This window comes from Eleginops maclovinus, chromosome 6, assembly GCF_036324505.1.
Source record: "Eleginops maclovinus isolate JMC-PN-2008 ecotype Puerto Natales chromosome 6, JC_Emac_rtc_rv5, whole genome shotgun sequence".
Classification (NCBI taxonomy): domain Eukaryota; kingdom Metazoa; phylum Chordata; class Actinopteri; order Perciformes; family Eleginopidae; genus Eleginops; species Eleginops maclovinus.
In genome coordinates, this window is record NC_086354.1 from 10679982 (window position 1) to 10692425 (window position 12444).

A 12444-nucleotide genomic window follows, 5' to 3' on the forward strand; every position below is an offset into this window, starting at 1 on the left:
CAGGTCTGCAAACACCGACATGTGTGTCTGAGCTGCACATGCGGCACTGCAGGTGTTTCCATCGCCAGCTGTGCCAACATCACTGTATGTTTGTACCTGTCACACAAAGCCCATGCCATCGCTCTATTTGTCAAACATTTCTTATAAAAAAAAAAACCGACATAAAATACACAGGGCTTGTGTGTTTAGGCAAATTCGGAACGCTATACCTATCTTTAATTAATATTTCGTGCACATTTGAGAATGGTTCCCATATTGCTTTTGATGTACGATTTGGACAGTCTCCAATTGTCAAAAATGTTTCTCTTCGAGAGTAAAATAAAAAGTCACCTTAATTTTTTTTAGCCAAAGTCAGTCTTGGTTAGCTTTGCAAAAACACAGGAGACGGACAACAGCTAAATTAGCCTTGTTCCCTCCAAGTGCACCTCACTGGTACAAACAGCAGAAAATAATAATAAATGTGTTTGTTTAATCTGGACAAAACAAAAAGTGTAACATGAAAAAGAAAAAGATAATACTAGGCGACCAGTCGGTCGAAAACTATTCCAGGAAGTATAAATTAATTTACCTATGAAGTGTCAGATTAGCAATACCGTCATATATGCTACCAATATGAAGCTACAGTTCAGCATAAATCAAATATAATAACCAACGTGAACTCTGTCTAAAGTAAGAAAAAAACACAAAAAGTTGCTGTGCATGGCAGTGAATCATTTGGCACATTACCAGCCTTAACTACTAAAGTAAAAATACACATTTCCCAAAACGTCAAACAATTAAAGTGAGTAATGTGCTGCTGCCTATCTTGGGCCTAACACATTTCTGGTTTGAAAAAGGGTAAATAAAAAAACAGTTGATAACATAGCATACATCAATGATGCATATTCTTCAACAAATGTTCAACTAAACTAGCAAATTCAACTAGCATGTAGTGAACTTAGGCTTTTCTTATTTTTTACCTGCTTTTTCTTGCTTCTATTACCTGTCTCCTTTCTGTTTCACACAATACAAAGATTTTTGTTTGGAAAAAATAAGTCTTAAATAACTTTATTACCAACCCTATAAACAATAACCTTTTCACAACACAGTTTTTTAAAAGCAATCTAATAGGTAAACATCTTGTAGGGTTAAAGGAGAGCATGTCCAATAGGCCGTTGATTTCTTTTATTAAATGGTACTGTTTCGTTTTCCGACTTGTACATCTTGTAATGTATGGTGAGGTCTGACAGAAGAACTAAGCAATAACATCCTTGGAAAATTGGAAAGACAATACACTCCACATTCCAAAGCTTCTTCTTCCTCTGAATTAAGATTTTTTTTTTTGCAGCAACACAACATATGATTATCCAGAATCACCTTTTCAAAACAACATATAGGATAGTAGGGTTTTGATCTCATGCTTTGCAGACTGCCAACATATAGAGACTTGACCTAAAAGATGTAGAACCAGAAGAAGAGTAACAATTCCAGTGGCAATACATTGCTATGGACACAAGATGGAGGCACTCGACAAATATTTGTTAAAATCAGCAGGGAAGATTCAGGCTATTGACACAATCTTTAAATTTCAAAACTTTCATGTGTCTTTTCTGACACCAGCTGTAAACCCCAGGCAAGAAAACCCCTACTTTGTTAGGAAGCAAGTTATCAGGAAGTCATAAATTGATAAAAAACAAAACAATTGCAAAGTAGTCTAACAGTTATTTCCCATATTAGTTTTGACGTTTAGGACAGATAACAGTAATTGATACCTTTTGAATTGTATTCAGGAAATTCCACTTATTGTGGTTAACATTCAGTTTTACTCAAAACATGATAACCTCAACAATTTATCAACAAACCAGGAAATCGAATTACTTTTGGTTTCATCCAAGATGTGTTATTTATTCATTATAAGCCATTATTTATCATTCAAAGGTCAGAGATTTTACATCCTCTTATTCAGAAACCAAATAACTGCAGTGGCTTTAGCCCTGGTGCTCTTTCTTAGCAGCCTGCATGCTCCGTAATCTTCTTAATATCCCTGCCTGCGGTGTAGCACCTGTAAGGATCTCGTTATGTGATGGATAATCAATGATAAAGATAAATAGGACACTGATCTGAGCCGGCCGAGGCTTACAGCAGCTCAGCTCATGAAATCTACAATTTTTACACCCAATCAAACTTGAAGAAATGTTGTTTGTTCCCAGTTTGGTTACACATACAGACTAAAGTATAACAACGTAATATTGAATTGTATTCTCCTTACTACATGTTGGTGTGAAATAATTGCGAACAGGATTTTCTGCTGTGTAGGCTTTATTTGTGTCTAGCGTTGGTCAAAAATGTGTTTCTTCAATTTATAATTACAGAACTTTCATATTCATTATTCTTTAAATTAATTGTTTGTTTAGTTTGGTTGAAATTATTCCGGACACAGCCAACAAAATGCATGAAATCTCACTACTGCTGTGGATCATAAAAGAAAAATGGCTGAATATAATTCCAAAGTGGGATTATGTTACATTCAAATAGCTTTACAATAGTAACACCATTTAGCTATTTTAGTTTAATCTCTGACAAATCATGTATTATTATGTCTGTCTTGTTTGCATGCAGATGGCTTTAAAAACACATTTAAAAGTGAACTGAATCATGATGCAAATGATCAAATAATTTTCTTAAAGCGGAATATTTAGCAGCGTAACTGTATTTTTAAGCTGAAGTGATTGGAAAATGCCCCTTGGGAGTACACAAACCTGTACATACATGATTTCACTAAGAGAGTCCCATGCCAACCCAAGTTGTGAAAGTGCCCAAAGTCACATAACATTGTCAATGTCACAAATTAATTGTTAACCCCACCATGGTTGTTTTTGGAACTGCAGTAAGCCAATAAAATATAGATTCTTCAGTAATTTGGTATGTTGACATCACATATGCAACTGTAGGACTGCAGGATATGCCCATTAAACTGAGGCTACATTCTTTCTAGCTGCATAAACAGGGGTTACTAGAAGTCACATTGCATTGCAACATCGTTCAAGCAATCAAACAGACCTATGTTTTCATATCCATAACGCATCTGCAGAAAGAGGTCAAGGTGAAACTCATGGTTTGGCTGAAGTCTTTGTGACAAAAGGACATTAGTGCTGGGGTCCCTTTTTCCTCCCAGCTGTTTCCAGTGCCTGCCAGCCTCCCCCTTAACACAATAGTATCTGCCCTGTGATGTCTTTACCAGCCTGGGCAGCAATGGGACTGACGGAGGCCATGCAGATAGGAAATGCAATTAGAATTCGCAGTAAAGAAGGAACATTAGCAGCAACAGACAAAAGAGGTCACAGCCCTGCAACCCCAGGTGAGGAAGGAGGTCGTAATCATAAGAACTCATTCCCTTTCCTGCATCAGGAGGGGAGAGAGGTGGCTGAGCATGTTGCGACACAATGGTCCCTAGTCTAGGTGGTGATCTGTGCTGTCCACATATTAATGGTTAAGTTGAATTTGTTATTTAGCCTTAAACTGATCATCGATTATCCTGATCCCAGTGTGGCCTAAACAATGACGTACTGAAAAAAATGGAAGGTATGGAAAGACCCAGAAAATCTATTAGATAGTATCCAGTCATTCTCATATGAAAAGAAAAATCACTAAATCTTTTTTGGCAGAAAAAAAGTTTTAAAAGTTCTTAATATCAATGTCAGTCCAAAATGATTGTGTGAGTGTACAAGCAGTTTGTGTTGAGATGTGAAAACATTTCTTATAGTTTTTAATATTATTAATTACACTAATAACTTGAGTGTTGAGTGTTTATATGTGTTGTGTACACTGTGTTTAGTTTAAACAGGGTCATTTCATAGAGTAGTTAACCCAGTTTGAGCTTACATTAACTACATTCATAACTTTAACCTTTTAAATACCATTATTATTCTTAGCACAAGTCTTATTTGCCACTGGATGCTTATATGTGTGTTTGTTTAGTAATGTTATTCTTTTTTTTATGTTGTCTTTGTCTTCTCTATCTGAGGTAAATACATGATTATAGTATCATTGTTAAGTTTCTGTTAAAAGATAAAACATTAAGTTAGGGTCTGGGTACTGCCTGGAGCAGCTACACAAAAGAAGTAGTTAGAAAGCCCATCCCATTTCAGCCTGGGTCATAAATCAAAAAACAATCAAAATAAGTTCCAGGGGGTTGTAAGACCAACTGGTAAAATGTAAGGTGGGAAAGTTAATTTTGCTGTTCAAAAAGTACATGACTTTAGGATTGTTAATATATCAGACAGGATAAAGATGTGCTACAGAAGAAAAATTGGACAACAATTATGTTATTGTTATCATTGTGTAACTGTGTAACTTAAAACAATAGTTAACTGCATTCCCAAGGGTGATACAGGGAATAAAGAAATGACAGTAGTCGACAGAAAAATGCATTGAGATGACAGGAAGCATGTTTGCACAGACCAGCATCATCAGGATAATTTTCCAGTAAAGTCGCATCCTGTGTCTCAGTCAGTGTAATAAAGCAACTCCCAAAAGCATCAAACCAGTTGACCTTTAATATTCTCGCAGTAACCCCTGCAGTAAACTGCACAACACAAATGTGGAAAAACACTTGATGTTAAACAAAGGATTTCCTTTAGACGGGAAAGAGCTCTCCCTTTGCGCAACTCTTAAGTGCTGTATTTATTAATTGGCGCCAACCACAAAACACTCATGGTTCTTGAATTAAAAGTTTGCCCTGATCCTTTCAAAGTCCAACAAACAGGATGTTTGTGTGGTTTAATGATGGTTTGTTTCCATGCTCCATGGTTATGTTGTACAAGTCCAAATGTATGTAAACTTGCTCTTAACAAATGTTATGATCCATATCAATAACATATTAAAACTTCATAACAGAAATGTAAGGAAAGGGCCATTCATATCTCACAATAATTACCCTTTTTCTTTTTCTTATTTTGAATTCATTGATTTCTATCTCTTTTTCTTAGAATCCAAATATTAAAAATACAATCTACAGTCTGTTGTCACGATTTCAGGACTTGTTTTGGGAGAAGGCCAGAGCACTCGTCAGACACCATGACAAGCTCCACCCATGTATTTTTTTTATAAGAGATGTATTAACATTATATTTAGGCAATGGATATCCGTGTCCTCCACTGTTAAGCTGTGGCACATTGTTTTGAACAGCAGTATGTATACAAAAGTGTTTCCAAAAGTTCCTCCCATCCTTCTCAGCCGGCCTGTTGACCGGCTGTCAGGTAAACATAAACATGCTGCAGGGATCAAATATTGCTTTGCCAGTAAATCTTGCATGAAGCATTACAGCAGTGGTTGGGGAGTCCTTAGTACATAATTAGCAACACAATAGGTGACTAGGTGATGCACAAACAGGGACAAAATGATTGTTTCAGCGTATGCATTGTAAAATAAATGAATAGCTTGTTTATAAAGAAAAGGCGGACACAGTTGATTTGCTTACCTTTAAACAAAGCTTTTATTTTCTGTATTTACATTTTAGAAATACAACATGTGCTTTTTCTGTGAGCTTGTAACGACAGGGCCGTCACTAGAGAGTACAATGATAAATAGCCTATACCCGTTGTCATACAGGTAGATTGTATTTATAGGAAAGAGAGAATTCATGAGGAATAGTTTTAAATGTATTTATTTAGAACGGGTTTGGTTTGATAACTTCTCTCTCGCCGTTCGCCTGAAGGGTAGAGAAAGCACGGAGTAAAACACACATCCAGTTAAAAACGAGTTATTATTAGTATTGTCATTGGGGTAATAAATATTGGAGATATTCCCCAAAGTAAATTGAACGCAGTTCAACACAGTAATTGTTCGGATAAAAGAGTTCCCCGGGGACCGGCACCTCTATAAATAGTTCCGGGAGGGAGACAACAAGTGGGAATTTGGCAGAGGGGAGGTTAACGCAGACTTTGCACATATTTATATATATATATTTAATATTGTTACGTCCCCACTAAAGTCTAGGGGACCTGGAGACAGTAACACACAACAACCAATTAATGAGCAAGTCAGATTAAGACAGACAATGTTTATTTCTAATCACTAAAGAATGAACAACAAATGTTCTTCAGGTGAGGAGGAGGAGGAGGAGGAGGAGACAAGGGAGTTTGTGCCAAATAAAAGAAATAAATATAACAACAACCAGGCCTATCTCTACATATCTCTTCTGAAACAAACCCAAACAAAAACCCTCACTTCCTGAACTACTAATAAGTGGACAAAGCAAAATACAGGGGTGGCAACAATCCGCTAACCTAGTGTGTCTAACATATGTTATCTACGTGATGAGATGTAAAGGGTACCCCAAACTTACCTAACTCCTCCACCTCCCACCACACACACACAGTCACAACATATAGCACAGGATACACAATTGTCACAGTAATTTAACACACAGTCAAATTGAGGCTCTCCAGTCAGCAGCAGGCCCAGCAGTGAGACCCCCAGAAGGCTTCCTGGTTGTCTCCTTTATGGCTGGTCCTGGGTGCTGATTGGTCAGCTGAGGGTGAGAGGAGCCAATCAGTCATCAGTCAGAGATGCCCAGGCAGGTACTGATCAGCTGCTGATTAGCTGTAGTGAATGACAGGGAGTAGAGAAAAGAGCAGGAGGCAAGAAACAAAAGTACAGCCTGCCCGGCACGTAACAAATATGTTTATTTATAATGATGTATTTATTGTGGGGATTTATTTACTGGGTATTTATATATTGAATGTTAATGGTGTGCTAAACATTCAATGTTGTAAGGGTAACCCTGGGATGGTACGACCCAGTCAATTAAGGTCGAAGCCGTCTATAAAAGGCAGTCATTCTGTGTTGTTGTGGGGTGTATGGTGGAGGCAACCATGTCGTGGGGAAGCAAGAATAAAAAATATTTCTATTTTGCACACCTTTTGGAGTCGTGCTCTTCTCTTCACCTCCATGACCATACTGACAGAGCTATACACAAACTTCACATTTTACATTAAAAAGTGCAAGAGTTATTCAAAATACTTTTCAAAATACATACTGAAGTACAAATTGTCACAAACACTGTATAATATATGGTGTATTTATTGATATAAAATATGCACTCAATATGAGAGGTTTACATTTAGCTGCACATTATAGATGCAGTGGGAGATACATCTTTTTTTCTTGTTTTTCCCCATTAAGATAGTCTAACCCAACATTCTGGAGAGATCTTGTTTCTCCCTGGGAAAAGGAAAGAAAGAGAGAAAAAGATATAACATTAAGTCTAGATGTGATGCTGGTGATTAAGTTTATTACTGTGTAGTCAATGATTTCAATCACATCCTACAGCTTAAGCAATGTAATATACTCACTCTGAGCCAGAGGGGTTGATGATGCGCTGCAGATTCTTCAAGTGCTGAGAAACACTGACTGTTGGATAAACATAAAGAATGTGTAGCCATCAATTGAGCTGCATTCAATGTAGTATTTACAATACTACAAAACTGAGATCTACAAAGGTTACAAACATCCATTGAAAGTTTGATGAGGATTTACAACAATTGAGAGTTACACTTTGAATAACAATGGATACTTGCAAAATGATTACTCATGATGTGTTTTAAAAAGGACCAGAACACCCATGTTTTTTTTCTAAACCTCCATGGATGAAATCAAAACGTATCTACATTGCTAGCAGGGGCATGCACTGTGTGAGAAAAATAATTTATATATATATAGAATAATAATAAACTGCAGATATATATTCTTACTTGAGCCACCTCCATGTCCACTCGTTCTTCCTGCACCAAAGGATTGTCCAAGTCCACTATTAATATTCCCAGTCGATGTTCCTTTCCCTGTTCCACTTCCTGTCTTACTTTGGCCTGAGTTATTGCTCCCAAACCCACGCCAACTAAATCAGGAGCTGGAACTACTTTTGCTGGTGGACCCAGAGGATGACCCAGAGGATGACCCAGAGGATGACCCAGAGGATAACCCAGAGGATAACCCAGAGGATAACCCAGAGGATGACCCAGAGGATAACCCAGAGGATGACCCAGAGGATAACCCAGAGGACGAAGAGCTTTTCAGACTTGATGTTGGCTTATTTAAGCCATCATCAAGTCTGCTAGTCAGTGCTGGTTTGTTTGAACCTGAACCACTTGAACTTGAAGTTCCGGTACCAGATGATGCTGGCCTATGGAATGTTGATCCAGGGGAGCTACCTAACCCTGATGAGGAACTTGAAGAACTGGTACCAGATGATACTGGCCTATGTAATATTGATCCAAGGGAGCTACCTGAGCCTGATGAGGAACTTGAAGTTCCGGTACCAGATGATACTGGCCTATGTAATATTGATCCAAGGGAGCTACCTGAGCCTGATGAGGAACTTGAAGAACTGGTACCAGATGATACTGGCCTATGTAATATTGATCCAAGGGAGCTACCTGAGCCTGATGAGGAACTTGAAGAACTGGTACCAGATGATACTGGCCTATGTAATGTTGATCCAAGGGAGCTACCTGACCCTGATGAGGAACTTGAAGAACTGGTACCAGATGATGGCAGCTTATTGAATGTTGATACAGAGGAGCTTCTTGACCCTGATGAAGAGCTTGAGGTGCCTGTCCCAGTCGATACTGGCTTATTAAACCCATAAGATCCAATTCCAACTACCTCTGTCCCATAGGGCGAGCCACCGGAAGGTACATGTAATCCTGTCTGAAATGTAAAAAGAAATATTGATGTTGATATGTTGTTTTTTAGGATATTGCTTTTTCGGTTTTCAAGTATTTTAGTACAAACGCAGACACTTAACAAAACTGAAATAAATATTTGTTCCAGGTTTCACCCTTATGTTTTTTTCTACTTAAATGGAAGACCATTTCCCTCCCACACTTCCTCCTCCCCATACAAAGCTCGATCATTCGCAACAACCTGTCAGGCTGCTTTTATCTAATTAATTTGATGCAAGCCGTTAAGCACTTCAAACAATAACATAGAGATTTGTTAGCAATTTAGTATAGTTCTAAACAACTTTTATGAGGAAATACTGCAGAGATAGAGATTTATGGATAAAAAGACCTAAGGTCATGACATATAAAAAGGGTTTTATAATTAAAGTCAACAACTATGCAATGCATATATAACCTGTATAATATATACCAGTGTGTATACTACATTGTGCAATTAATAAAAAAAATATCCAATGGCATTCTTAATGTATTTAATCTACTGCTGATTACAGCTGGCAGTTAGCTCCCTGATTGTGTCTTACATTTTCACAGGAGGGTTTTACTATTGTTTCTTGTAATGTGGAGAACATATGAAGATTTAAATCTTGATTAATATGACGACTTGTGCTAAAGATAGAATACAAAAGCGAGGCCAGCGTGTGACCCTAAGAGGTTATGCTACTTCTAACACTCCTGAAAAACTCATAACAAGTTCATGTAATCAGCGACGGCACTTTCTCATTCTCACCTTAGTTGAGCATGACATATTGAGCTTCTTATTTTCCTCTTTAAGTTGATCAATCAAATTACTGAGATACTTGACATTGTTGTTCAAGACAACTATAGCTTCATTAAGCCCGATCTTGTCCATTAGGAGTTTCTCCTTGTCCTGATCATGCTTCTTCTGCAGCTTGTTTAAGTTCTGCGTGTGCTCCTCGATAAGACCTGTGCGGTTTGTGCTGCATCTGCGGAAGTCTTCAGACAGTAGAATGTTTTCTGCCTTCAAGTGACTACTCTCAGCCTGGATGATTGACACCTGTTCTCCCACATTATTCAGGTAATGCTGGAACCTTTCCTCCACCTCCATGGACAGCCTGGTGCAATTGGTGCGGATCTGCTCCAGGTGTTCCCTCTGCTTCGGACAGGTGATCTGGAAGGCGATGTGTGAAGGGAAAAGGGAGTCAATCTTCCCCAGAAAAGCCTTGGAGACGTTGGAGATACCACTCAAGGACTGGGAAAAGTCATCTTTGCATTTTTGTTTACAGAATTCCACTTCCATTTTATATGAGGATTTTTCCCTACGCAGACGGATGGCCTCCAAGTTAAAGTTGTCCCTCTCTTTGACAGTCTGGCCCATTTCCCTTTTCAATATGTTAATTGTCTGTGTGAAGTTGGACTCCACAAGTTCGAGCTTGGCCTTTAGCTGTTCAGTCGAATGACCACAGTTACCTTGAAGAGAATCTGCTCAGAAACATAGAAGCAAAAAAGGAAAGAAATAGAAAAGTTATTTTTTTCTCTAAGGGGGAGACTGCAGTACAGCTCAGATGTTTGATGTAATATTCGTTTATTTACTTGTTTGCACTAAAGAAATGTCATACTTACATGTTTGGATTCTGGGACCATACAGACATTGGTTTTTGCAAAGTTTCAATTCCTCAGAGCATTGTTTCTGTTTATAAGAGTGTGGAAAAGACTGTATTTTAGGGATTTGTTTTTAGTTGTGAAATGTAAAGAAACAGCAAAAACTATTGATAATTTACAGTTTAGTCAATAATCAAAATCATAAATTTAACAATGTCATAGACATGCTCAGACTTTTAAACGTATAATGCTTCTTCTCCAATCATTTTAATAAATATATACATTTTACAATCCTATTTGTTGAAAAACAAAAAATACATTTACATTTTGACAGTACTAATAGGTTTAAATACGTTCAGTGTTTGAACCCAGTATGATGCCGTCTAAGCTCTTAAAACATGAAGCACTTTTAATCTAATAACCTTAACTTTACCTGAGCTTTGTTCTAAACCAAGGGTGTCCAAACTACGGCCCGGGGGCCAACTTTGGCCTGTGGTCCGTTTTGAATTGGCCCACAGCAAATTCTAAAAGTATAATGGAATAGGGCCCACAACTGAAACTTGTGCTCGTCTTATATTGTACTTCAATACATATGTAAAAAATATTATACACAGTATTCATGTGTAAATAAGCCAGTCAATTAAATTAAAAAAGCCCAATAACTTGAAATGTACCTTTCCTTTACCCCTTTATTTTAGGCAATCTGAGGCTTCTGTTTTAAGGGATGATTCTGCCAACACTTAACAAAATAAATAAAACCCCATGATGAGCTGTGATATAGGCTGTTTTTTTCATATATTTAATTATCAAGCAAAATGTGCCTACATTTGAATGACTTTGCTAACTTATAACTTAATTTACGCAGCAATATACCAGTGAGTGGCCTAGCCCTTCGTGTATTTTTTCTGTTTGTGGCCCTGGTGAAAAATGTTGGACACCCCTGCACTAAACTCACACACATATAAAATCACCTTTATTTCCATGGCTAGGAGTTTAAATCCAAATAAGATGTCACTTATATAATACATGAAAAAGAAATACTACGTACAGGAATGTACATGTTGGATATAGTCTAAAGACTTGATAGATTTCTCACCTTCTCCTCCTCAGTACGATTGATAAAAAACCACGAGATGTTGGCATGGATGCGGAATTCAGCCAGGTCCCAGTCATTGCGAGCCTTCTCAATCAGGGTGGCGTTGAGCAAATTGGTCAGGTTCTTCCTCTGCCCCTTCAGGAGGACATTCTCTATGGAGAGTCGGCTAAAGCTTTCCTCCAGGTCTTGGATTCGAGACGTGGACGCCGAGTCCTGCGTCTTACCATAGTACAGAAAGAGCACAAGGCTGACAATGATAAGAGACTGAATGAGCGAAGAGAAGAAGAAGACAATGCGCATGTAGTAGCCGCAGCTCTTGCCCTTTGAGCGGTACTGCATCTTCTTCTGGCTCGCGGGGCTGCCCTTGAAGACCGGGGAGTAGCCACTGCTGTACATGATGGCCAAAGAACGGTCTCAAAAAAGTGGTAATGCTTGAGGAATTACTATGAGTGTCCAGCCAAGTTCAATCAAAGTTCACCTCTTAATCAAAGAATAGACAAGTCCCTCCTTAGCAATCAGAGCAAGCAAAATGTATTAATTATTTCAGACCAGCCTGTGGATTTAACAATCCCTCAATTTATGTGCCCCAAATGCACTACAGACGTTTCCTTGCAGCAGTGTTGGTAGCATGAGAGTTTATCAGATTGTGAGTGAGGTGTAAACATGGGTTTGAATTTATAAACTCCTCTAGCCACACACTTCCCATGATGGGAACCTGGCCTCAGTTCCCTCCCTCTTGCTATCTCCCTGCTCCACGGGTTCCCCCTCCCTGTGCAAATGTTATCAGCACACACACAGTTTGCGTTCGTGTACAGTAGGAGCCATCCATCTCACACAGAATGCCAAGAAAAATGTTATTAGTTAAAAACAGTATAAAAACCTGCTTCATGACCATTTTGACAATAAAGTGGACTTAATGTTCAGCAAATTAGTATACCTTTTAAGTCAGAATTTAAAATGCACAACTTAAATTTGTTGTTAATAAATTGATATTGTGATAAACACTTTCTGATTTGTATTGCGAAACTTGACAGGCCATAAAGTCTACACCGGACTAGCTGGGCT

At 38.1% G+C, this 12444-nt stretch overlaps 1 protein-coding gene across 1 annotated transcript; it reads right to left on the bottom strand.

Annotated features, from left to right (window-relative positions):
• Positions 1-6025: 6025 nt before the first annotated feature.
• plvapa (plasmalemma vesicle associated protein a) lies at positions 6026-12032 on the bottom strand. Its single transcript, XM_063886142.1, has 6 exons — positions 11380-12032; positions 10305-10371; positions 9451-10163; positions 7734-8688; positions 7335-7392; positions 6026-7203 (listed from the first exon to the last, which is right to left on the bottom strand). Exons 1-4 carry the CDS (start codon positions 11773-11775, stop codon positions 7882-7884), a joined length of 1983 nt encoding a protein of 660 aa, XP_063742212.1. The 5' UTR covers positions 11776-12032; the 3' UTR covers positions 6026-7203; positions 7335-7392; positions 7734-7881.
• Between the last annotated feature and the right edge of the window lie 412 nt (positions 12033-12444).